Source organism: Myripristis murdjan, chromosome 2, assembly GCF_902150065.1.
Source record: "Myripristis murdjan chromosome 2, fMyrMur1.1, whole genome shotgun sequence".
Classification (NCBI taxonomy): Eukaryota; Metazoa; Chordata; class Actinopteri; order Holocentriformes; family Holocentridae; genus Myripristis; species Myripristis murdjan.
Genome location: NC_043981.1, coordinates 7,610,854 through 7,637,054, shown reverse-complemented (window position 1 = coordinate 7,637,054; position 26,201 = coordinate 7,610,854). Strand labels below are relative to the sequence as shown.

The 26,201-nt window shown below is 41.1% G+C and overlaps 2 protein-coding genes and 1 long non-coding RNA gene across 4 annotated transcripts; 1 reads left to right on the top strand and 2 right to left on the bottom strand.

The window, feature by feature from the left end:
- The first annotated feature begins 8,119 nt into the window (after nucleotides 1-8,119).
- inha (inhibin subunit alpha) lies at nucleotides 8,120-11,473 on the top strand. Its single transcript, XM_030074916.1, has 2 exons — nucleotides 8,120-8,628; nucleotides 9,361-11,473. The coding sequence occupies exons 1-2, from the start codon at nucleotides 8,334-8,336 to the stop codon at nucleotides 10,098-10,100; spliced, it is 1,035 nt and encodes a 344-aa protein (XP_029930776.1). The 5' UTR covers nucleotides 8,120-8,333; the 3' UTR covers nucleotides 10,101-11,473.
- Nucleotides 11,474-12,186: 713 nt separating this feature from the next.
- Nucleotides 12,187-14,274, bottom strand: LOC115375503 (uncharacterized). The gene is made up of 3 exons (XR_003929719.1): nucleotides 14,042-14,274; nucleotides 13,400-13,523; nucleotides 12,187-12,321 (listed from the first exon to the last, which is right to left on the bottom strand). It is a non-coding gene; the product is annotated as an uncharacterized LOC115375503 (long non-coding RNA).
- Nucleotides 14,275-16,442: 2,168 nt separating this feature from the next.
- Nucleotides 16,443-25,057, bottom strand: LOC115374417 (gap junction gamma-1 protein-like). 2 transcript variants are annotated; one of them, XM_030073314.1, is made up of 5 exons: nucleotides 24,858-25,057; nucleotides 20,401-20,672; nucleotides 20,019-20,247; nucleotides 18,730-19,428; nucleotides 16,443-18,078 (listed from the first exon to the last, which is right to left on the bottom strand). In XM_030073314.1, the coding sequence occupies exons 2-5, from the start codon at nucleotides 20,638-20,640 to the stop codon at nucleotides 18,065-18,067; spliced, it is 1,182 nt and encodes a 393-aa protein (XP_029929174.1). In that variant the 5' UTR covers nucleotides 20,641-20,672; nucleotides 24,858-25,057; the 3' UTR covers nucleotides 16,443-18,064. The 2 variants fall into 2 exon arrangements, with proteins under 2 accessions (XP_029929174.1, XP_029929184.1); XM_030073324.1 differs by lacking the exon at nucleotides 24,858-25,057 and adding an exon at nucleotides 22,135-22,255.
- Nucleotides 25,058-26,201: the final 1,144 nt, after the last annotated feature.

Genomic DNA, 26,201 nt, shown 5'->3' with positions numbered 1-26,201 from the left:
ACATGTGTTATTTCCTCCATCCTCTAACAGTGTTTGTTCCTTTGTCTTGCTTTGCTATTAGATGTGCTTGCTACTCTCCTACTCACCCAAATCTCTTCTGCTCTCTTTTGAATATCTCAAAAAAGTTTATGAATATAAGTGAAGACCGTACAATCCCAAGCTCATGATCTGCCATGCATGTCAGATTCATTTTGTGATAATAACCCCGAGCACCCTCTGAATCATTGTGTGAATAACATTTTGGAAACAGATTATATGATCTGTTTTAATTTTTCTCTAGCTGTAATGGCTGGCAGCACTGCTTAACGGAGCAGCCATACCCATCCATGTTTATGTTTGGTTATACAGAGGATAGCTTCATACAAATCACCTACTCATGTGTACAGAGTGATCCTGGTGAGTATTTTTATCTGCCTGTTAATCATGTTTATGAATGAGTCATCATGTAAATTTTATTTTGCAAAGCTCCAGCCTTAACCATGCAAATAGATGATTTTAAGTTGGCCAGTTTAGGGCACATTCACCTCACTTCCAAATGTTCTTGCAGGTATGCGTACTGTTCATGCGTGTGATGGAGAAACTCTAACAGTAACTTGTGGTAAGTGTGCACCCTGACCTTGTTAATATTTAAACATTATTATTTCTGCCAGATGGCAGCATGGAGGAAGTGATGTGTTTGATCATGCGTATGTGTGTGTGTGTCTCTGTGTGTCTGTGTGCAATTAATCTCACAAACTACTGGGTCTATCAGCCGAATGCTTTTTGTGCACAGTTATGACTGTGACGGTGAAGAACCTCTCGTGGTTGCGGTTATTCAAAATCTTTGAGAAATGTCTGTTTTTGCTATTTCTGCTCTCTCTCTTTATTCACTGTCTAACTCACTCGACCACCCTTGCTGTCTCTCTCAAGCCTACAGGGTCCCTCCCTCATTTCATTCACTGTCTAGCTTGCTCGTTTTATTATCCTGTTGTGGTTGTGTTCACGTTGACTGCAGGTGAAAAAAATCACCACCGTGTGTTGCATTGTTTAGGCAAATTTCTCCCAAGTTTGTCCAAAATTTCGCTTTGCACATAGGGCCCAGAAAAGGGGAGAAATGCCTGGCGGAGATCTGCATTCAAATTCAGTGCACTCTTCCAGTTGATAAAGTGTCAAGCACAAAGACATGTGCAAATGTATAAAGTATGTTTACGATCACATGACAGCTCATTAGCCTCGGCTCAAAACCAGTCATGAGGATTTCCTGAAGGCTCTCTTCAAGACATTGCACCATGTACACTGAGAACATCCCCTCCCTGATCCTGAGTTGAAGCCATGAGAAATAGATAAAAGGAAATATACTTAAGTGCTTATGAAATTTACTTTCAAATGTGGGAATAGAATTCTAATTATACAATTACTTAAAAAGAAAAAGTTGGACTATCTTCACTTTGCACTGCACAGTTTATATTTTTTTCTAGAAATAACTTAATGTCTTCAGTGACATTAGCTGATAATAGTTTGGCACATTTCAGAAAATTCACTGAAATGAATTAAACATTGATAATGTTATGGGGTCAAGAACACACATATGATTTGCAGTACAGGGCCCAGCTGGTCTAAGGTCATCACAAAGGATTGGGAAAGATACTGGCTTACTACCAACTACTTCCAAAAACTCATGAAATGAACAGATCATATGTTAATTTTTTCATTATCAGCTCCTGATTTGTTTCTCTTCTTTCTTACCCCCAGAAAGTGGAACCATTAATGTCCTCAACGCTAACTATGGCCGTCTCGACAGTGACACCTGCACTGAAACACCCTCAAGCAAGACCTACTGTTGGAGCAATTCTGCCGAAATGACAGTGATGGAGAAGTGAGTATTACTTTTTTTTTTTAAAATAATAACTAATCACACTGCAAAAAAGGGCATGTGAGAGTGGGTGGTGGGGTTAGGTGTGTGAGGTTGTTGGGATTAGGTGGGATTAATCATCAAATCGTGGTCAGTTAATCATTTATAGCAGGGTTCATCTTATAGTGCGCGCAGACTGCATGCCATGATGTATGTCAAGTCAACGGATTCTATTCATTTTCTATGGAGAGTAGGAGACCTGGCCGCACGGTGCATGATGTTACAGCACAGTGAAATGGCAGACCGTTCGCCGTGTCTGTTTGTATAAAGATGACTCAACCTCAACTTGACACAAATGAGTTTGAGTATGTTTTCAAAAACATATTTTATGATGGTTTAGCTGTAATATGAGAGTTTTTGACCTGGCCGCCATATTTTTTTGCTTGAAAATGGATTAATCAAAACCAAGCACTGACCAACTAGCAGTATGTCTACCATCCAATCAACTGACAGGGGTACCCACCAAAAAGTTTGAATAAAATCACAAGACATGTAGGGGAAAAAAATCCACATGACGTAACCTGCATACGCAACACCGCCCGACAGTCGGAGCATTTGGTGAACAGGGAAATAGTTTCGTAGTTTTTTGTGTAGTATTAGAACTATTAAGACTTTGTCATTGCCTCTGCAGAAGTATTTGCCTTTGCTTATTTGCATTTTAACAAAATCCACTTCTTTTTCACACATCTACAGGTGTAATGGTAAGGCAGAGTGCGAGTTATCTGTCTCTTTCGAGGAGCTGGGAAACAATCTCATGGTGAACTGCGATGAAAATCCAAAGTATCTGATCATGCAGTATGTGTGTGTCTAGAACCAATCCTTGCACTGATTTGTCCTGTAAGTAAAACAACAAAAATACTCTCAAATGTAAATGCACACGCAGCTTTTGTGATGCCTGAAGAAGTTTTGTCTTGATTTGCAGGAAACTTGGTTCTGCCAATGACGTTCCAGAGACGGGCAAGGATTCTTCGTGTTCTTATATCTTCCCCTCTGTCCCTTTCCTGTCCTTTTCCTCCCATCAGTAACAGGAATCTGACTTATAATCAAGTGATATATTTATATACAGTATATGTATGTATATCTAGATAAATAGATGATACGATATGTTTTAAATTAATTCCAAATTATTTTCAGTGGTAAAGAAGCAAAATGTGAAGTAGAATGCAAACATCTGAATTGGAGTTCTTCTGTTGGTGGCTGGCCTGTAACCTAAATAAACCTTTCTATGCACCATTCTTTGTGCTGTCTCATCACTAAAAAGAAACATAACATCCGCATTTTTTTTTTTTTTTTTGCAATCCTCGAATAAGGATGGGTCCAGTTCAAGCTATAGACCACAATTGGATTTCAAATCTGGCATAAAAAAATATTCATCTTATAAGCTTATAAGATTCATTCCCGCCTTTGTCCAAGTACATTAAACTTTTAATTACATTTATAATTGGACACAGCCTTTTCAGGATGTCTCTGCCATAGGTTTGAGCTCATCAAAATGTCAAGACTGGCAGAGTACAACTCTGCCTATTCTTGTCTGGGGTTTGCCTGAGAGTAAATGCAAACTTTAAACGTGTGATCAGAAACCATTAAATATTCTTTAAAAGGTCACAAATTCTCCACATACCATTTACCATGAGAATGACATGATGTTCAAATAAATGTAGTTTTGTCAATGAAACTTTGTAGCCTACATACATTTGAAACAAAAAATTTGAGGGTTTAGTTCTGTAGAGTGTGAGGTGGGAAAAATTGATAAATCTTTGAAGATCCATCACTATTAAAATCTTTGATCACACCAGATAACCAAGACAATGGTGACAAAATAAGCTTCTTTACCCTGACAAACACCACAAAAGTTATTTAAAAGAATTTTATGGCTTTTCTGCTTTGGACACATAATGGTAAACAGATGACAAGTAACAAAAACTGATTTGAATCCAAGACGCTGTGTTACATGCTAAGTATCTTCACCAAGAGTCACCGACACACCCCTTGAACAGTCCTTTTAGATAATTTCACACCTGCTCGTTTCAGTCTGTGCACACACACCGCTGCGTTACACTGCATTATTCAGTCTTCTTCTATGTCTCGTACACAATATCTCAGCCACTGATGGTCAGACTTTCACCAGTTTGCGGGAATGACTCATTTTATCACTACAAACCAACATTTTTACCACATATGCATAGTTTGAAAGCACTTTGAAGCATCACTTATAAAAGTGCTGGTTGAAGCATTACACTGGTGACTGCTGAACTCACAGCAACCTCTTGAAACTAATTCTAAGTACCATAAATACAGTAAAGTCACCCATCATGTGATGCCTTTAGACGTTCTGTCATGCTTTGTAGCTTTCAGCACCTGCGCGCCAATGAGAACCGATGACTCTTCATAACCACTTCATTTTCATAGCCCTCCTGTCTTCACTTCAGTAATCACATGACCAAGAATCTGAGTGCACTTAGCAGTAAAAGAGAAAGACAATAAATTGTGCATTTTTGCTCACTTTAGAAATTTTTATGTGCAACCAAAAACACTCAGACAGCAAGAACCGTATGCTCACATAGCAAAAGTAAATTATCAGGGCAAGAGAAACTTTGACTTCTTTTTGGCATTTTTGCTTTATCTGATAGTGTCAGCAGAGAGAGCCAGGAAAGGGAGGGGAGAAAGAGGGGATGACATGCAAGCAAAGGGCCTGGCCTTTTCACGGCAGGTGTTAGGTTTGGACCCAAATGCAGGAGCCAGGAGGCACGGAGCTCAGCAAACAACAAAATATTTAATGAAAACTAAGAAAAAATCCAGGAAACACTGTGAACACTGGAATAGAACACATAGCGGCAAAGATGAAACAAAAGAATGAACCGACAAGGAACAGCACTGAAAACCGGACTTAAATACACAAGAACTAATGAGCAAACAAGACACACCTGGGGAAGGGGCTGGATCACAAGACAGGAGAACACAGAGGATAGGCTGAGGGAAACACTGGGAGGGATCAGAACAATCAGGGATAATTGACAGACTCAGGACAGGTGTGGCACTGGGCGGGGCAAACAAGACGCAGGTGAAATCACTAAAAAGAACCAGGCAAAGCAAACACACATGAAAACAGATACAAGAGACCAACCAAAACACAAGAAACACAAAACCATGACAGGCCTCAGATTTGAACCAAGGATGCTGTGGTCAAGACTCAGCCTTGATAAGTGAGACCACTCTACCCGGTGATCTACTGGGGCCCCCAGAAATCATACTGCATGGCCACCACACCCCTACAGGACTCAGCAATGTAAAAGCACCCTAACACAGAACTGTGCATTTGAATTTCAAAGTTTTTTGCTGTCTGATGGTGAGGCTTTGATCATCTTTGATCATTTCACACAGAGCATTGTCCTTTGTGAGTGCGTGTGTGTGTGTGTGTGTGTGTGTGTGTAGACATAAAGGTGACATATTTAGCTACAAATTGGACCTTATTCTCATCCTCAACTGGAAAATACTGTGCAGCCTAAAGTACTTTCACAACACGCCTAAAAGATTCACAGACACTATGTCCAAAGATTGTCCATATTTAAACTTTGGCTTACTGAGGGACCAAGAGTTCACAACTCTTTTCCCATGATGCAACATTATAAGGAGGTCTTTATTCTAGTATGTCTGCTGAGACCAAGATCAATGCCAGCATCCTGGCACATTAGTATATTGACCAAACAGCTATAATCCATTTTCAAAATCAATAAACTGAGAAGACTACTGAGCACCTGGCACCATATGACATACCATACTTGTGCTTAATTTCCTACACAGTACAAAAGAGGAGGGAAAGACGGGCATAAATTAAGAGAGCAGGTTCTCCATACATGCCAGTTTTTTTACTGAATCTTTAAAAAAGATCTTTGTTATGTCTTCTGTCACGTTTTAGTGCTATTTTTCATCAAATCCACAAATGCTACAGTCAATTTGTGTTTTTATTTTACTATTTATTTTAGTAGATAGGCTGACAAACAATTCCTAGTACCACCCTGCTCTCCATACACACCTTTAAACTCATATGTGCATCAGCAATACATATATGCCTTACACAAACACTAAACTCAACAAAAATAGCAAGAGGTAGAGATAAATGCTAATAAAATTACCAGCTAAAACATTTGCTACCTACATTTTGTTTCCATGGATTCTCCTGCTCAAGTCAGTGCAAGCAACAATTATAAGCCCCTCTAAGTCCTGAGACCACCAGTCAGCCATGTTACATTTAAATAACATGTATCAAGATGGACAGGAAGGCAGTTTTCTGAGAGCGTTACCACACAGAAACGTACTATAAGGGCAGCAAACATGGTAAACCATCAAAGCCACTCATTTACCGTGAAATAAAATATCTATCTAACCTTTTTTTTTCTTTAAACACTTCTGTCTCTCTTTCTTTCAACACTTTGAATCATGTAGTCATATAGTGATATTTCTGTCAGTGCCTGAAACAAGGGCAATACGGTCACATTTCGAGGAGTTAGTCTGGAAGTTTTACTTTCAAATCAATATTTTTTTTTTATCCTAACAAGTGTGGATCTTATTTTAAAATACAACTCTTGGATTGGCTCATAACAAGGTGCCACATGCACATCTGGTCCTTTCGTTTCCTTTGGCCTGTTAAGCGTCCTGGTCAAGCTCTACATTCAGAAATATTCACAATACACATAGCAAATCATTCATTCATTCTTGATGCAGTGGACGACACAGAGGGTCAGCCATTTTGAACAGTGTCCCAAACAAATAAAGATATAATCCACTACAAATTACTCAGAGTGCCCCTAAAAATGTACAGTACAAACACTACAACAAGGTTGTGTACAAATGACTTACACTACAATAGTGCAAATGTCCCATAATGCAATGTGGCTCCAAGAATATATATATATATATATATATATATATATTTTTTTTTTTTTTTTTTCAGATTTCTTAAGTGAAAATGTTAATACCTAAACAGATGAAGTGATTATGTGTATTTTTTTGATAGATCACATATATTTTAAACTGATAGTTCTTACCCTAAGTATCAATTATAGAAGACTTCTCTTACTGCTGTTGGTAACTTAAATAACTGTGAATTAACAACATTAAATAATATTTTAATTTAATGATTTTTATTGGTAACAAAACACAATACATGAACCATTTAGGTGTATGTTTGTTCTTTGAAATTTAAAGTAGCCCATTACCTCCAAGTTATATGCTAGGTTACACCAGAAAAACTTTTGGTTTCACTGATCATTTGCATCCTCTACATGAAATATTCCAAACACTCATTCCTAACATAATGAGCTACACAGATTTCGCTATATAGTGAATAGTGAACAAGTGAAAGATTTGCAGCACAGCCTGTGAGTATGATTAGTCTGAAACGGGTACGATTCAAGGCCAGGGAGATAAAGAAGGCACAAATGTTTCCTACAAGATAGATGTAGACTTTACATGGGAAACAGGTGCCTCTGAGTGTGCGTGCGCGCGCGCGTGCGTGAGCGTGCACTTAAATAAATGATTGCTGCAGTTGTAGCAGCTGAGGCATTAAATGAAAACGTCTGAGTCAAGGCCAGCCTCTGCAGGGGAGTGTGTTGCTGAAAACGCTGTGACACAATAATAACAATGACAAGTTTATGGCACCCATTTGAGTCTATTTGAAGACACCATGCTAAAATTTCGGTTTATTTACTTTCCAAGATTCTTGGCAGGAACATATCTTAAATGTTATTAAGGGGGAAAAAAGACAGCACTTTCAAGAAAAGGTGACCAAAAGGCTGCACAAGGCTGGATATTTTTGAGCCTGACAGGTTTCCCATCCCTTATTTAAAGTATACTTTAAATTGTGTTTTAAGTGAACTGTAGAGCCATTCAAAAGTGACTTCACAGGACACAACAGCAGAGAAACAACATGCAGACGCACTGCCTTGAGTATACTGTGCAAAACAGCCACAGAGAACATAATTTGGCATCACAGCCCTCGAGGTCACTCTTTGTTATCTCCTGTTAGTGTCATGCCAACATAATAATACCACTGTCTGCAGATTCTCTCCAGTTTTGCCAAATATCCAGACAACAAGTATAAGTGTATGTGTTAGGCGGTGAGTTGACACACTATATCAGAAAAAGTTTTAAAAACAACCAAGTTAAGCCAATGAGAAGGTGGAATGAGGTTCCTGGTGATGTGAGAACAGGGACAGACACAAGGAGACACTCACAGGCAACAAAGTAAATCTAAACTGCAGAGCTCCTTCAGCCTTTTCCCAGATACTGAAACCTGTGACAGCTGACTGAAACTACTGGACCTACAGAGGCACATTTACTAAAATTTCATTCTTACACTTTTCACTGGACTTCATTTCTGTGCCAGTTGATGTAACTGGAAATAATTTCGTGCCCGGCAGTGTTGAGCGGTCGTCACACAGGCATGCTGTCTTGCACCCTGCTGATCCTGGGCCCTTTGTGGACCCACAGCCTGGCACAAGCCTGCCAGGGAGATGAGCTGCCTCGGGACGTCGTGCTAACCTGGTTCAAAGAGCGGGTCCTGGAGGGCTTGGGGGTGGAGGCCCCCGTGCCCACAGTGCAGGGTCCAGATGGGGGCAGGGCGCAGGGAGCGGCTGGGCATCGGCACCAGCGGTCCTCCAGGATTGGCAGGACAGCATGGGTGAACCACAGCAATCAGAACCAGCAAAGCTCTGAGATTATCCTATTCCCCAGTTCTGGTGAGAGGTTTTGTTGATTTTAACCTTAACAGCTAAATTATGTTGTACCTCATCAAGGTGAATGGTTTCATACAACTTCAAAATATTTGTCATTGGTCTACACAATATGATTCTATTTTAATTTTACTAGTATAAGACATAAATCAGTAGAGCCATATGCTATTATATGCTTTATATAAATCTCAAACAAATAATTCCAAATGGTATTTTTAAAGGGAGACAATGCAGTTTCAAAAGGTGTGTGTGTGTGTGTGTGTGTGTGTGTGTGTGTGTGTGTGTGTGTGTGTGTGTGTGAGTGTGTAGGTTGTATTCTCAAAAGAATATAACTGAGAAATGCCTCAGGAGTTTAGAAGTGCTCTTTTACCCCATCATAACCCAAAATATAAGAGAATGTTTCTGTGTACATTTCACATCAAGACATTAGATTCAAGAGGCATTTAAAAGTGATACATTAATTCTATGAGTTATGAGTCTGGGCATGAGCCTGAGGGGTTTTATCCGTCCTCATCCTTGACATTAGTAAACTTTGTAGCGTGGCCTCCCACTTGAATCGTCTGCATTTAAATTATTTTACAGAGTACAATAGAGCACAGAATCAAACTCTGAGGGCAAATTAATATGTATGCAGGTTTCTTGGGGGTATAGGAAAATAGCAGAACAGGATTAGTATACCTGTGCAAGTGGACAATAAACCTCTTATGTTTTATACTCTGTCTCATCTCAATTTGTTAGAGTCTTCCTGTGCCACATCTGACTCGACTGCAAGACCCAGCCACTTCACATATTACTTTCAACCTTCAATCAACAACCAGGGGGCCTCAGTCATGACAGCCCATTTCTGGTTCTATGCAGGGGAGGGCACCACAGTAAACTCCTCCACCCCGCTTTTCATCCTCACTTCAAAGCAGCAACTTCTTCAGGCAGCAGAGGCTCCGTCAAAGACCAGCTCAGACGGCTGGACCACCTACCACCTGGAGCAGAACGTCAAGGCCTCCATTGCCGAAGGCCCTTTTGTGGTCCAGGTCCGCTGCCCAACCTGCCAGTGTCATGCCAACGAACCGGACAAAATGCCTTTCCTTCACCTGCACACCCTGCTGCAGGGTCTTGACCGTTTACCCCGCCATGCAGCAGCCACCATTCCCTGGTCACCATTTGCAATCAACCTGCTACAGCGTCCATCTCAGGAGAAACCAGAGTACAGCGACTGCCACCGAGAGGAGATTGACATCAGCTTTGAGGAGCTGGGCTGGGGCAACTGGATCGTCCACCCCAAGGTGTTGACTTTCCACTACTGTCATGGTAACTGCTCAGCCTGGGATCGCACCACCGCCATGCTGGGGATCAAGCAGTGTTGCGCTCCAGTCCCGGGGACCATGAAGTCAGTGAGGATCACCACTACATCTGATGGCGGGTACTCCTTCAAGTACGAGACCCTGCCCAACATCATACCTGAAGAGTGCACCTGCATCTAGGCCTAAATATAAATAATTCTTGCATCATACATGGCTCTTATATTAAGCCAGTCAATACCATTTAAACAAAAATACATATACTATTCACACAAAAGATTGTTACATATGTAATCAGAAGGTAAAATACTACTATACTCGGCTTATTATTCTTAAAAATAGTGATTGTTTATGTGTTTTGGCTCTCTCCTTTGGAGGGCAGTGTTGGCCTAATTTCAGTGGTACAGAATACTGAGTGACTTCTGGGGCTCATGGTCACATTATATCAGATCTATTCTTTCACCATATGTGATGCATCAAATACAGTACATCCAACACACACCTCCACCCTCTGCCTAGTTTGCACTCCAGCACAATCAGGTCTTACCACTGCCACAGTTAACTGATGTGTCCTATTTGTACAGTGAGAGGTGTAATGAGGGCTCATAAATAAACCTGCTTTACAAGAGTGCCACCTAGTGGTTTTACATAGCAGACAGACAAACGACAGAACACAAGAAAAGTATTCCAACCTGCTAAAACATAGTTTACCACGATGATAATAATCTGTACGATTAAAACACATTTGCAGGATGCAGTGTATGTCAATTAAAAATACTAAGAACAAAAGGCTGGCAACAACCTAAGAATAAAGTAGCACAAGTCACAGGGTTAAGCATTTATTTAAAACATATGCATGCTATACCCTGCACAAGATACTAGATTAAAAAGTAAGCACTAATAATGCATTGCAGGCCATTGTTGTAAATACATGGCTAAGAAAGACATGGACAAATCTACTGGCAGAAAGATCCTTTCCAGCTCATTTTATATAAGTGTATTATGTGTGTATATATGTGTGCATGTGGGTAGGTGGCACTACTATTCATGCATGACCACAAGGAGGGGGTGAAAATACACACACACACACACACACACACACACACATATATATAACACACACAATGCATTTTTTTTTCATCAATCTGGCTCTGAAGGAGGTCATGATTTCTGGGGTTGTCTAACTTCCTCAGACCACGGAGGGGCACGTAATTGTTCAAAAGAATTTGGAGCATGAAAATCACCAAAATTGGAGGGATGGTGTTTTCACCGGATCGCGTTAGCATGTGGAATCTACAGGCCACCCCCACCCTTTCCTTTCTAGGACATATTCTATTTTTTTTTTTTTTTTTTTTAACACGTTGGTGTCCCTTTTTCCTAGTTGCTATACACACTGTGTCCCACTGAAAAACAGTGTCATATTATGCTCATGTTTTATGAAAATGTCCTTATTTTGATGACAAGTTTAAAAGAAAGTCACTGAATAAAGAAAACATCCACGCAGAACCACAAATTTGTTTTAAAATTTTTTACTGTCAGTTCGGGAGAGTCAAAGAACAATAGCGAATATTTTGGGCACCGCAACAATATGAAGTATTCCTCCATTAAAAAAAAAATCAAGAAAACTATGACAAAAACAGATTACATACAATAAATGAATAAAAACTGATACATAGCCATTGTCAGCATGCTCCTGTAAGGCAGGCCTGCAGCCCCAGTCAGAGACATGGCAGCTGCCTACAAGTCTCCTAAATTGTCTCCTGATCAGCTGGTCATACATCTGTCTGGAATGGTCACCCCCTCCACATCTGTCTCCATGTCATGTTTGCTGCTGATATAGTAGTTCTGCAAGAAGGCATATCTGGACACCACCACTTGCATGTGATCTTACAAAGCTGCCACTTGTACCTGGCCTGGATAGGACAGTGGACTTTGGACCAATTCCCTGAATGGGCTTATGAGGCACATGGGTGCAGCCAGTGAAGGAAATCCTCCATCCTTGAGCACACACCATCCTGGAGGCAGCTAAAACTGCTGCACATATAGAGCACCACGCAAATGGCTTCATGTGAATGTGACACGGACACCCAGGCAATCCTGCACCAATCCCATCTGGCTCATCTCCTCAGGGGAAGTGGAATACCATCTTGAATAATCCCTTGATGTTCTCCATTTCACAGTAGATGATATCATGCACAATGGTGATGGGGACACCAAAGGACTTTGACAGCACACAATGAGGTGGGAATAGCCAACCAGCATAAGTGGATGGCAACCTCAATGTTTTCCACCATCCATGGTCCTTGTCACATGTCAGAGGCTGGACCAAAGCATTTACTGATTTCCTTGAAAGGCAGATGTCATTTTTCAAAGATGAAGGTCCAGATGGAATTTTATCCCAACACTGCAACACAAACCTGACCTCAGTTATGTTGTTAATTAGCTTAATTTGGTCTCTCCTGATGAACTAACATTTGGTCCTGTCCAAGTCTCGACAATTCACTACATTTTGCATATAAATAAGCTCTCTCAAACATGATTACCCTAAACTTTACCACACCAAACCCGCATCTACACAACCATCTTCAAATGAATAGGCCTACTTAAGTGAATAACTGAACTGATGGTAGCCTGGACTGTTAACACTGGTCAAGGTGATATTGTAGAGTACTGATTTAAATGAGAGCTCTAGGCCTATGGATTTTCAGTGACACTAAATACAGTATGTATGTGGAAAATGTAGAATAAAGTGACATTTATAACTAGCCACCTTCATGTATTGATACAAAGGTTATGGGCCTACAGACTACATAACTGTGGCCTATTTATGTTGGCTGTTAATACCATAATGGTTATTAGAAATCCTTGATGATAAATACCCTAACAGGAGTAACACCTTAAAAAGTCAGGCCCAACCTTGATAGCAAGTGCTGTACTTACGCAACTATCTTCTTTTATGTCGCAGCCTCTCTTCTCCTCCTCTGTGCCACATTATATGCACATCGACCGAACGATAACAGTAAATGAATAAAGATTTGAAATTGTGGAAAGCACTGAAGAGCTAGAGTATAAGACAAGGCAGGCTGTAACTTGACGGACAGGAGACGATGGGCGGTGAGAATTGCCCCCCTGTGCTTGGGCCAGACATGCACCAACACCAAATTCCACAAGATCAGCCACCGTGTGTCGAGCTGCAGGCGGGAATTAGTTTACCAAAGAATAAACTAAAAGAAATGAGTGCTTACCTCTAGTGTGTCCAGTTAGCTAGCCAAATACACAATGACTTAGTTCAGGAATGGGCAGGGTCAGTAGGGCGGGACTGGATTTAAAACAAACCCATGGACTTTTGCAATGACAAGCCTGGCAGCACAATCAGCCAGACACTGCCCATCTTTACACTTGCCTCAAATCTATGTACACAGGAGCCCCTAATACCACCACTTAGCTGAGTGGTGGCTAAAACCATACAATGGTGTACTCACTGAGTCAAAAAAAGCTGCCTCTGGTTCTTGAAAGACGGCCTGGAAAAGGCTGAGGGTGGAGAGCGTGATGAGGGGTCAACAAGATGTCTTGGTGGGTGTGAACTCCAAAACAAATGAAGCAAGTCTATGAAAGCCAGACAGAGAAAGAGAGAGAAGACAGAGAAAGAGCAAGCATGGCGTATGATTAATTATTAACATTAGATCAACAGGATAATTCAGATCCAGACACCACAGGATCTTCTAAATCTGAGCTTGTAGTGTTTCTAATACCCTTCTACATGTGGCCATATGCTGGACAAATAACTTGTTGACACACTGCATGTTGGTGATATTGTGAGGCAGTGTTTATTAGGTCAAACAACATGATTAACAATAATAAAAGCAGCCACATCCATAAGACAAGTAAAGACAAGTGTTTTAAAACAATTTCAGCAAACACACTCCTGGATTCCTTTGGGTTCAAGTTCTAAGTGTTTGACACTAGACAAGCTACCACTAATCACTAGGTGTAATAATAAAAATAAAAATAAAAATAAAAAAAAATCTTACTTTATGGAATCACATTTATCCACGTTAAAATATCCGTATGGACATTTTAACACCGATGACGTGACCTCTAAGTAGCCTAGCTTGAGAACTCACCTTTCTAGATTAAAATGTACAAAAGCTGCCTCCATTTGTTTTCTTTTTCCTCTTTCGCCCTTTTTTCATGTGCAACCACAAATTTGCTTCGTGTGGAGGCATATTTCTATCACTTGTTCACTCTCTTTCTTTTTTTTTAATCGTCTCCCAAGGGTCTGAAACTCTCCTTTGTTGATAAAGCAAAGAAACAAATTACACAAGAGGTGGCTAAACCGTTTTCTCGAGACCGGGGAAGTTAGTTTGGTATTGAATATCAGAAAGCGGTTTCTAAACCAAATGAGATTTATTAACCCAAAACCAACCCTACTTTGTGCAGGTGATGGGCCTGTAGGGGGCACGCCCTTTAGATTTCTCATACAATCTTTATCAATATTTTACACAGATATTTTACTACCTTTTGTTTTTATGGCTGTGAATTTTCAGTAGCCTCTAAACCAAATGACATATTAAGCCCCAACCAGGACCATTCTGGAGCCAACCCTGTCAGTCTTGTGTGAAACATCTGGACAGTAGGTCAGTATTATCACCTATCATCATTTATCTTTGTTTAGGTATGATCATATTACAGTTTTACAGCTCATGCAGTCTTCAGATCAGGAGTTTATTTGTTGCTGTTTGTTGTTACCATGTGACCCCAGTTAAACAGGAATTTAAATAGGTAGTGGCAAGAAGTCTAATTTCTAGACTTTTTATAAAACATCAGTAAACAGTGTAAACCTGCCTTTCATTGTATTACACCAGTTCGCCAGTCTGCTGTACAAAAAATTAGGGTAGAAGTGGAAAAAAGTGTAATTCGGTGTCAAAGAGAACTGAGCCTTTGTCAGGACCTCTGGAGTGGCAAGGCACACCTTGCTTCAGGTTTGAGTTATAAGCTACACAATGAACTAGGTCTGAATTTGATTATGTGATTACAGAAGCTGCACTCAGATTCAGACCACAGCGCCACCCAGTGACAGCGGTGATAACAGAACTCATCCCATGTGTAGCACTTGTCCACTCTTAATGCTTTAGGAAGAAGGTATTATGTTACACTTGGAGACGGACAAGTCAGTACTGATTGAATAATGAAAATGCAGTTGGCCTCTGTTATGTATCATTATCCTGTCCTGTCACTTCACTAATATGCTCTTACACTCATTGGCATAAACTGTCACTCAGCTTGGTCTTTAAGAATAAATATATGAAAGGAGTATGTGAAAAATGCATTTGTTTTGTTATGTAATCCATGTTTTCTTTGAAAGCATCAAATAAAACCTAATGTATGGTAAAGATCGTGTATGTTCTGCTTGATGTTTGGTTCATGATCGTCTGCAATTTCTCATGTAACTCTTGCACCTCCAACATTTTCTCTGATGAGGCCCACTGGTGAGGAACAGAAGTGTGTGTTTCATCACACTGATCCTCTCCTCTGACCACTGTATCGATTGTTTAACGCTTTCATGTTTCTGCTGGATTTTGTTGACTTTTTCTATTTAAAATGTTTGGGTTTATTTCTGTCATCTTCCTCTTTTGATTATATTCTTCTTCATCATACTCCTACATCTGGCATTTTCCAAAGCAGTTTACCTCTTTATCATGAAAGGTAAGTAGATGGTGTCCACCGTGTATCTTCATGGCTGAGGCATTCCTGTTCTTTTTTGTACACTTCTTTTCAGAATTCCATAATTTCATCAGTTAAATCCCACATGTTCTTGTTGTGTTTACAGTTCCAGTCCTCTGCTTTTCTGAGATCAGTTTTTTCCTACAATTTTCAAAAGATCCATCCATCAGCTGCTCTTTCAGTCAGTTGATACTGCAATGCTCCTCCTCGATTTACAGCTGAGGCTCTGTTTGGATGTTCCACCACGTTTCTCACAGAGGAGCATTGTTCTTTCTCTGGGACAGTCATTGAAGATAGAAATGGCCCGGGATGGATCTGCATGAAATGCTGCAATCCATTGGCACAGCATCGTTGTGCCCTGTAGGAGCTCCAGCTTTGGATGCATCAGTGGCTGGCTTTCTGATGGATCTGGGGTCTGGGTGGGTGCTGTTTGCCTGCAGGGGTGTGACCTGTGGGGCAAAATGAAGACCAAGAAGGGGAAAAAAAAAAAATCTGTTCTAACTATATGAGAATGTTTTGCCTTGAAAGCCTGAAAAGAAGTTGTGTTCATGGTTGATATTCTTTTAAAAATTGAGGTTATTTTAATGATTTGCTCAGATAATTTTGGCCAACTAGGCCTATGTCAACGACAACAGCTGCTATACTACTGTCCACTGAGTCTGGGCCCCAGCTTGACCTGCTTCTCCTCTTGTAATGCTTCATTAGCCTGAATGTGCACAAATGCCCAAAGGCTAAAAAGCAAGTGTAGACAGCTATGTATGGAAGCTGTCAGAAGAGAAAAGAGTAATAAGCACAAAAGCATCAAGTTCAAATATATTTTATTCTCTCTGAAGACAAAATAATCTCTACAGTTACAAAAACTACAAAACTTGCAATAGAAAAAAAAAAGAAAAACAAACATACATATAAACCACTGAAGTGGTATCATATTCAAAATGAATGTCTTACCTTGTATTAAGTAGAAAAATAACTGGGTGGGATGAATATAAGAGCACAGCATCAAATAGCCCCTGTGGCAGTCTCCAGTTTGCTCTGCCAGCCAAAACACACAGAGCCAAGTGGCGGGCTAAGACAACACGTAACACGGGAATCCAGCATGAGCACGTAACTCTGGTCACAAGTTTTACACTAAGTTGAGCTATAAATTTGTTCTGTGATTCAAAATTTCCTGTACTCAAGGGAGTTTGTGCACAGGAGAAAAGAAAGAAAGGAAAAAGATCCAGAGCCATCCTTCTATTTAGGTGGGGAAAAACGGCTACAATTAAGATGGAAGAACATGTCAAATGTAGTCCTTTGTGATTACACGTTTTTACAGTACATATTTTACAAAAAAAAAACAAAAAAAAAAAACAGGATTTACAAAACATCAAAGTGCCCACTTTAGCAGTCATGAAATGGATTTCACTTCAGGGTACCAACACAAAACTCAAGTCACAGAAAATGTATGTTAATGTTGTAAATGTTGCTTTGGTCAAGAATCCGAGTGAATTGGATGTGTTTCGGTCAAAAAAATGTTGAAGTATTTGAAATGAACCAATGCCAGAAAAATAAAATAAAAAAAAAAAACCTTGATCAGATCTTAAAAATCAGCTTGGAGGACAATTTCCTGTCAATAAAGAATTCAAGCATTTCCCAGGTAAACATTTTGGCCAATTTCAGTAAATATACATGCTTGGATTGATGCTTAACATTTCTGGAATGGTGTGGCCTCTGGCCTCAGCTAATAATCACACACGTCAAATGTTGAAGATAAACATGGAAGACACATCTACCACAAGTTAAGCCGCTCTACACACCGCCACCCACCCCACCCGAAACAAATAAACAAAACAAATAGAACCCACAAGACCCAGAATGACAAAAGCCAAGGCGGTGTGCTCGGCAAACAAGTCTCAGCACAGCGACGAGGGATGGTTCTTCAACATTTTATGAAAAGACAGGCTCCCTTTCATTAAAGACTGAAAAAAAGTAAAAGTACACTTTGGCCAGCAAGGATCTTAAAGCTTAGATAATCCCCACATAAGGTCGCTGACTGATAAGGATTATGACATGGCAGCAAAAACCTTTGGGCGAAGAACGGGGTGTAGACAAGGCACTGCAGCGATAGGCACTGTCAAGGTGTGGGGCTTCGATCGGCAAGCAGAAACTCGAGAGCAAACTAGACAGCACGCTTTCAAGTTGAGAGTTGTGTGGAGATGTACCACTGTCACAATGCAGCTCTGTCAGCGTTTTTTTTTGTTTTTTTTTTACTGACCCTTAATACTGAAAGGCACATTTCTCGCCACATACACACACACACACAACACACACACATACACACTTTGGTCTCCCTCAGTGGTCTGACTGCATTCCCATATGTGCTTCCCCCATATGTTTAAGGCCAGTAGGAATGGGAGGGCAGACGTTTGAGGCAGGAAGCACGTTCAGGCATGTATTCCTAGGAGGAGAAAAACAGAATACTCAGCATCAACATATCATGGGACTGTTGCGGCTGACATTTTTACACCCTGCATTTTAGAGGTTTCAGCAATGGACTGGGAACACCTCGTCTAAAAAAGGTCCATTAGTCATTAAAATGCATCATCTAAACAACAAAAACGAATATACAGATATACATAGTTGAAGCTGGCAGCCTTTTGTCCCCCTTTCCTCATCACCATCCACTGCTGTTTAAGTCTTCCTATCTATTCAGATGAATCATGGACTGTGGCATAAATGGGTGTTTGAGTCTGATATTGAATCAAAGAAAACAATCCAGATTGGAGAAATTGGACAAATTTGTGACCGATATAAGGAAAACATCAGGGACTGTAACTTGAGCTGTAACAGAAGTACAGACATATTAAAAAGAGGCACCCAATGCAGCTTTTGATCTTTAGTGGTGATATTATAATAATACACACTAGGAAAACCAGGTGCCCGTGTTGTTTACATACCATGTACTTGGAGCACGGCATGAGCATGGCAGCGATGTATTGCATATGCCAAACAATGCAACTTTCAAAATAAACAACACTGGGTACCACTAAGTTCAGAGGTTCACGTGGAGAAGGAAAGCATTCTCATGAAAACAGGCTGCTAGTTCTACCTTTCTCGCTAGGCTCTCCTTGTTTCTCCTGGGCGAAGTTGAGGCGGTTCTGCTCGGCGGCTGTCTGCGCTGCCGCGTTGACCTCAGGGCTGCTGCTTCGCGAGGGGCTCCCCTCCTCTGTCTGATAGGCCAGGTCCAGATGCTGCTGGGCCAGCTTCAGGTGCCTCCGCAGCCTCTCCAGCTCCCTGGACGAGTGCCCCTCATCCCCCAGACTCTCCCGCCCAGAGTCACCCAGTGGCGAGTCCCTCAAGCCCCCCTTCAGCTTCCTGCAGTGGTCCTTCTTCATGGCAGCGTGGTACCCTGGCGGGGCTGTCGGCAGGGAACCCGGGCGGCACGAAGAGGAGGGTGGCGGGGCACGAGCCGCGAGGGTGGCACGCCGACGGAAGGTGTCACGGACACCTCCAACCCCCAGATGGAAGATCTCCAAAATGGTGAGGAGCAGGCAGAGGAAAGACACCACGTACATCACCAGCAGAAAGATGGTCTTCTCCGTGGGACGCGACACAAAACAGTCCACTGTGTGTGGACACGGCGAGCGCGTGCAGATGTAAGAGGGTATCACTTCAAATCCGTACAGGATGTACTGGCCAAAAAGGAAGGCGACCTCGAAGGCAGAGCGCAACAGCAGCTGGCACACGTAGACTTTCATCAGGCCGTCACGCATTATCCGCCGACGACCATCATGCTTTTTCACTGCATCTTGAAGATAAAAGGGTGGCGAGACATCTGGCTTAGTTACCATCAAGACTAACTGATTAATTTGTGATACGTTTAGATTATCATGAATTTAGAGATAATTCCAGTCATTTTAAAAAAAATCAAAAAACAACTCCTGTTTACATGGAATTTTAGCCACACAATCAGTATATTTAAATGCACACTAATTTTCCACTATTATTCTGAATATGACAATATTCCTCATTTGATATGGGTCATGCAAAGAGCATATTCCAGTTGGATATTCTGAAATAGGCCTTTTACCAAATGTAGCATTTTCCAATTAAGACATTAGGAATATGCAAATATTATTCTGGTTTCAGGAGCATTCTTTGGCCATCTATACAGCGCATTTGGACTATGCGTCTCAGTTGGGGTTTTTACTGCAGTTTGTGACACATGTCTGCCTTGAACATTAATCTTCATTAGCCATGTAAACAGCTTAGTAGGAATATTGGCTTTTTCGGGATAAGGGCAAAAAACTGAATATTTTGTGTATATAAACGCAGTCAGTGAATCAAGAAATGCATTTGTGGCCATTGCAATGTATCCAAGTTATGTCATCACCATACCTTTCACTGTTTTGTCCTGCTTCTCCGGTTCAATCTCCTCAGCAATCATGGGGTCCTCCTCCCCGTTGTCCTCCGCCTCCTCATAGTCCCTCACTGCCCCGCGGCTAACAATGGGCATCCTCTTCTTCTGGTTGCGGTGGAGTGGCTGGTATTCGTTGTCGTCCATGCGGGCAATCTTGTGCATGGCAAAGCCCAGGTACATTATGGTGGGGGTGGTGATCATGATTACCTACACAAGCACATTTAACATGAGAGTGGTTCAGGTGCAAGTTTGTACTACAAATTAAAAACATTATTTTCAGGCATTTTTTACAAGCTGACATCTCGAGACAATCTCAAACGCAGAATGGAATACACTAACATTCGACATGACGCGGCTCACCTGAAAGATCCAGAATCGAACATGTGAGAGCGGCGCGAATGCGTCGTAGCACACGTTCTCACATCCAGGCTGCTGCGTGTTGCAGACAAATTTACTCTGTTCATCGTAGTAGATGGTCTCGCCCCCGATGGCTGTCAGCACGATGCGAAAGATGATGAGCACCGTCAGCCAGATCTTACCCACAAAGGTGGAGTGGTTGGAGATCTCATCCAGCAGACGAGTTAGGAAGCTCCAACTCATGGTGCCAAGGTGACGGGCGAGCTAGATCAGCTCTGTGGAGACAAAAAGACAAGAGACATAGTAGTCATGTGACCTGAGATTGGACTTGAACTGTGACAAATGGCAGTTTGGCAATGCCATAAGAGTACAACTGATTCCAGAATAAAATTTTGTCACCCACTTAACTCCGTTTTCTGATCGCTTTGCGTAAAGGTGGAATTAACACCAAGAATAAAAAAATTATTTGGACATAATCCACCCAAAGCATTAATAAGGAGCAAATGGCATTTAGTGAGCCACCCAGCCAAGCTTGATGGCACCAAAAGACCATGAGCCTGGCACGAACTGAGCTGAAATCCTTTGCAAAAACTTGCCTTCCATCAGAGGGGTTGAATAGCAAGGTTTGATGCCAAAATCAAACCAAAAAATATGCGAATGAACATTGCTGATGCATGAACTCATTCTACAAACACTGCCAAATAGAATCATAAAGCATAGCCAGGATATAGCCAGCTAGAACTAGATAGCAGTATCTACCTGTAAAAGACCTTATAAAACTCTGAATGTACATATTTTAGTACCCTAAGTTTCCATAAGTGGGTCAAAAATGAGCTGTATGCATTTTGTATGCGATGTTATGAGACCATTTGATCCTTAATACAGTGAATTATTTTTTTACCCACTCATGTAACACTCTGGGTTCCATTCACTCGCACATCGAAGGGTTAAACCGAACAACAAATCATTAATGAGTGAAGCAGAAAATGGCGGAGAGCACGTTTTCACCTTTAACAGCTGTGTTTGCTAGTCTAACAGGTAGCTGTATGGTAAACGTGCATTCCAGCAGCTCCCTGCCATACTCGGCCTCCGCTGCTCAACGCAACATCAAAGCAGCGGTTGGCAAGTCGCAGCTAGCTGTGAGGAGAGCCGGTGTGGCTGCGGGTTGGACCAGCAATGACAGTCGGCTGTGAACAGGATCAATTCAACTGTTCTCTTCCTCTAGGAAAAGCCAAGGTGTGCAAAGAAAAACTCACATTGGAGTTTTTCTGTCAAACATACAAATGAATCAATGTTTTTTGCTTTGCTTGAGGTCAGTTAGTCACTGAATGAGACTGCTCCTTAAAAACGGATCTCTATGTAACAGAAAAACAATGTTAAGGGGGCCTATTTAACTTAAGCATTGAGATGGGTTGCCAAATATCACAGGGAATTCTAAAGAGGAACCTAACTGCTACATTTGATCGCTGAATGCTTGGCAAATGGGAATATCTTGAAAATTAACCGATGATGTCAATGCAAAGATATCCAGATGTAAGATATTTCAGTGTCAACAGAAAATGGCTTCCAAACAACCGAGCCGCAGGTATCGGCCTGACTGCAGACAGAAAAGAAGGCAGAGATTGTCTGACAGAACTCTTCCCTGAATACCTGTCCACAGGGTGCACAAAAGCTTGTCACACTACCAGCATTTCATGACTCATCACAATAGGAGGTGTATTTATCCGTTACCAGCACCTGAGGGCATGTCTCCTCAGTCTAGGTATGTATCACACAGGCCCTTGCAGGGTTAGTCATTCCTTCCTGGCACTTCCTGGCATCACATGCACTGAAGGTGGTGAGACTTGCCCGTGCCGTGTCACTGCGTATACAAAGAGCACGTCTTAGGAACCCAGATGAGGTTAAAGATATATCAACCTTCGTGCCCCAGTTGAGCAACTCTTCGAAAAACATCACAGCTATGGCAACAAGAGCAACGTTTTTAAAAGCTGGCAAGTCTGTCTGTGTGTTAACATCTTCTTCACCATTACCCTGAAGATGCTGACCACAGAACCAACCTGACACACCCAACATCCAACGAGACACGCAATGAGGTGCATTCGCATACCTCAGTATCTTGCCTATCCTGAATACATTTGGGTTATTTATAGGTGTGACCTCACCTGACAGGATATGATACTGACATGTGCTATCTGTGAAAATTATTAAGTATTGCGGATTACATAAAACACACAATACTGAATTAAACAAGCCATTTTGACTCGTTTTCATTTTGAGGTGGAATGTCCCTTTAAATGGCATACAATTCCAGCTCGAGGCGTGTTTGGTTTCCAGAGAAAATCTTTTATCTAATATTCAGCCATCTCCATTTCAAGCTGTATCTTGGGGACAGAAGCAGAAGAGGAAGCCTTTCACAAATAAAGAGTATTGTCTCCACTAAATGGACATACAATATCCAGGTTACATAATCGCTGTCAAATCACACTTAAAAACAAGGGTTCAGAAAAGGACTTCGACGAGCCCAGTCTGTTTTCCAAACCCAGCTTGTTCCGTGTAAGAGGTGATTCATGGTTTGGGAAAGTAGAAGTGCTGAAACAAGAAGTAGGCTGACATTTAAATCTGACCTCTAAGGGACATAACTTCCACACTCCACAAACCTTTTTCTCACCCGTTACATGGACTTTCCACGCCATTTAAGTCTTAAGATCGAGTCACACCTAACCTTGCCAATGAAAAAGCCCAAAATTCACCAGTGCATTTAACAGGAGATCAAACAGTGGGCCTGCTTGACCCATGGAGCCAAAATGATTTATCTAACTTCAGCTGCGGTGCAGTATCTGGTTGTGTTTGCTGGGATGTGAGTGAGCTCTCTCGCGGTGGGTCCCAAATTGAGGTGCAGGGACTCGCCAAGGGTCCTTGAGAGGGTTCCAGGGGTGCACAGCAAAATGAAATTTGGGTCAATTTTCATATAAAGAGGTTAGCAAGTACTTCTTTTTAGAGGTTTGGCACTCGATCCACAATACCAGTGGGGGAAAAAAAACATGACACAGATGGGAGAAGAAAACCTGCATTAACAAGGAGGTCTGGTGTCGATCTGGTGATCCATGACATGAAGAAAAAAAAAAAAAGGACTGAGAACCTCTGCTCTCCAATATGTTCGCTGCTCTCTCTGCTTTCCTCCTGGCTCGATGGAGAGAATGCATGAAAAACCACAAGCACACTCCTCAGTTTCCCTGCAACATGTGGCTGATCACCCGGCCATCTATTTTCCTAACACAAACTGCTCTTCTCACGCAAGTAAGCGCAAACACAAGCCACGGAGGGCAAACAGTTCTGCAATGCCAGTCCCCAAACAGCTGACAGCTTGAAACAGTAGCCTATTTGCTCATGTGGGCTAAACCCAACTCAAATGATTTAATGTGTTTTTTTGCTTAAAGAGTCACCAAGCCTAAAGAGGGAGATGGGGGGGGGTTGCAGGGTTTGGGGAAGGTATCTGGACAAAGCAAAGGCGAGTTAACATTCCTTCCTAACCAAAAGCAGAGAGCTGGATTTTAGGGTTCAGGGAGCAGACTGAGGGCACACGAAATCCCCATGCAGTCTGCCTTTTATACAGGGCAATAGAGAGGAATAATACTCCTACAAATGTCAATCACTGGACTTAAGTGGTGCCACTCTCTGAAACAAGAGTTTCTGACTTTGCCAAAGACATGGAGCGGGGAAATTTTATTTACAAGAAAGTACTGCTTCTCTGATCATTTGGAATAAGCTTTAGAATGAAATATAAAAACTTTAACGAGGCTGAACTGTATTTTTTTCTTAAACAAGCAAGACATGAAAAAAGCTAGGCACAAAAAAAAAAAAAAAAAACTAGTCTACCAACAGAACGTGCTGAGTCAGATCAAACTGTTTTGGAAATTGTGGCATTGCTTGGGAAAAAAATACATTTTTTTTTTAAACTGGGAAAACAAACAAAAAAAGTATCAACCATTTTAGCAACCATTTTATTAAAAGGCCATTGGTTAGAAAGCCAAACTATGAAAATTACTCCACCATTCCAATAAAGGCTTCATGTGGCCGCTGACTTTATAGTGACTTTATGGCACATTTCAACCTTTTTATCACAGATTTGTGGGGTACATTTTGAACTTGTGGCCACATGACCTTTTTACAATTCAACTATAATACCTGACTAACATATCATGGAAAAATATCACAAGATTAGAAATGCTGAGTTCTTTGAGAAGGCTTGGAGCTGATGAGTTTGTAACTTTGCACACCCTCACCGCACCGACACGATTAACTTTGTCAAGATTAATTCACAAGCCACTTGCCAACTTTAGAGCGCAAACCCGCCTTGGAAAATTAACTTGCTGGGTGACTAAATGAATAAAAGACGTCGCATCAACCTGTGGAGAGTAATGCACCTCTCTGGACAAAGTTTTCTGGACGCAAACACCTACCTCTGGGGCTCCAAGCTGCGCGTCTTCTCTGGAGACTTTAATTGCTCGAGCAGGTTTTGCTAATTAGTGCGCTCTCTCCTCGGCGTCTCCGCAGCGACTGCAGCAGCCTGCACTGTTAACCCCTTCAGCCCATGTGACCCCATGTGTCGGGGGTCCCAAGCGGAGCACAAAAGAAAGATGTTTGATTCCTTGAAATCTCCGATTCCCCTCCTCCCACACCTCCTCCTCGGAACTCAGCCCCATTCAAGAAGAGGAGGCCCCTCGCCTGAAATCTGAGCTCCACAGTGCGGACTACCGTTTTGCCCTATAACCAAAAAAAAAAAAAAAAAAAAAAAAAAGCCTAATGCAATCCTCTGAAACGTTTCAGAGGGATGCTATGCAGATAGATAGATAAGATGAATTGCATAACTGCACACTATTATTTAATCATTTAACTGTGCAATAATTAATAGCTGCAGGGGTTAAGAATTCAATAGTGCAATATGCATGCGTGTGATGTCATGTAATATCTATCTGTGTTAAATCACTGCATTTAGCCCTAACCCATATAGTGTTTATGGGTATGCTTTTTTATATGCTTAAGTTTCTTATTTCTGTATTTATTGTTATAATTTTTGTAGGATTAATGCACATATTTACACATAATGCCCATACTTTTTTTTTTTTTTTAATCTAATTCTAAGGCACACATTTTTTAGATTTCTTATTTCTATTTCTTATCATTTAATTCTTCTCTTGAGCATATGCCGTGGACCCAGTTTCCTAGTATTTCTGATTCTTTTAACACAGCGGAGTATATTATTATTATTATCATTATTATTGGGATATTATTCAGTACAATGTAAAGTCACTAGACTCACCACTGAGGACCTCAAACACACTATACAGTAACACTGTAGAAATATTATACAAAATATTGACACCAAAAGACATTATAAAAGAGCATACCACGAAGTACAATAGAATCACTATAAACTCACTATTGAATGTCTTAGATACACCACAAGTCAGAATATCAATACAGTGAGGATTTTTTTTTTCTAAGGACAGTATTCTTTTACATTTTGCTAAAGCCAACACCTCCTTTGTTCTGAAAGTCGACTTTCAGGTTTGGAAAAGGAGACAAAAGGACTGGGAAAGGTCCTGTTTTGGCTTTGCTGTGGAAGAGAAGACAAAGTATGCATGGAACCTGTGTGTGTGCACATCTCAGGGTGCTTGATAGATAAACAAAACATATCTAGCTTATCAATCAATCAATTTTAAAATGATCAATTTATTTATTTATTTAAATTGTATTTATTTCCCGATTTTAAAATAATAATAAAAAAAGTAAGTACACTGACA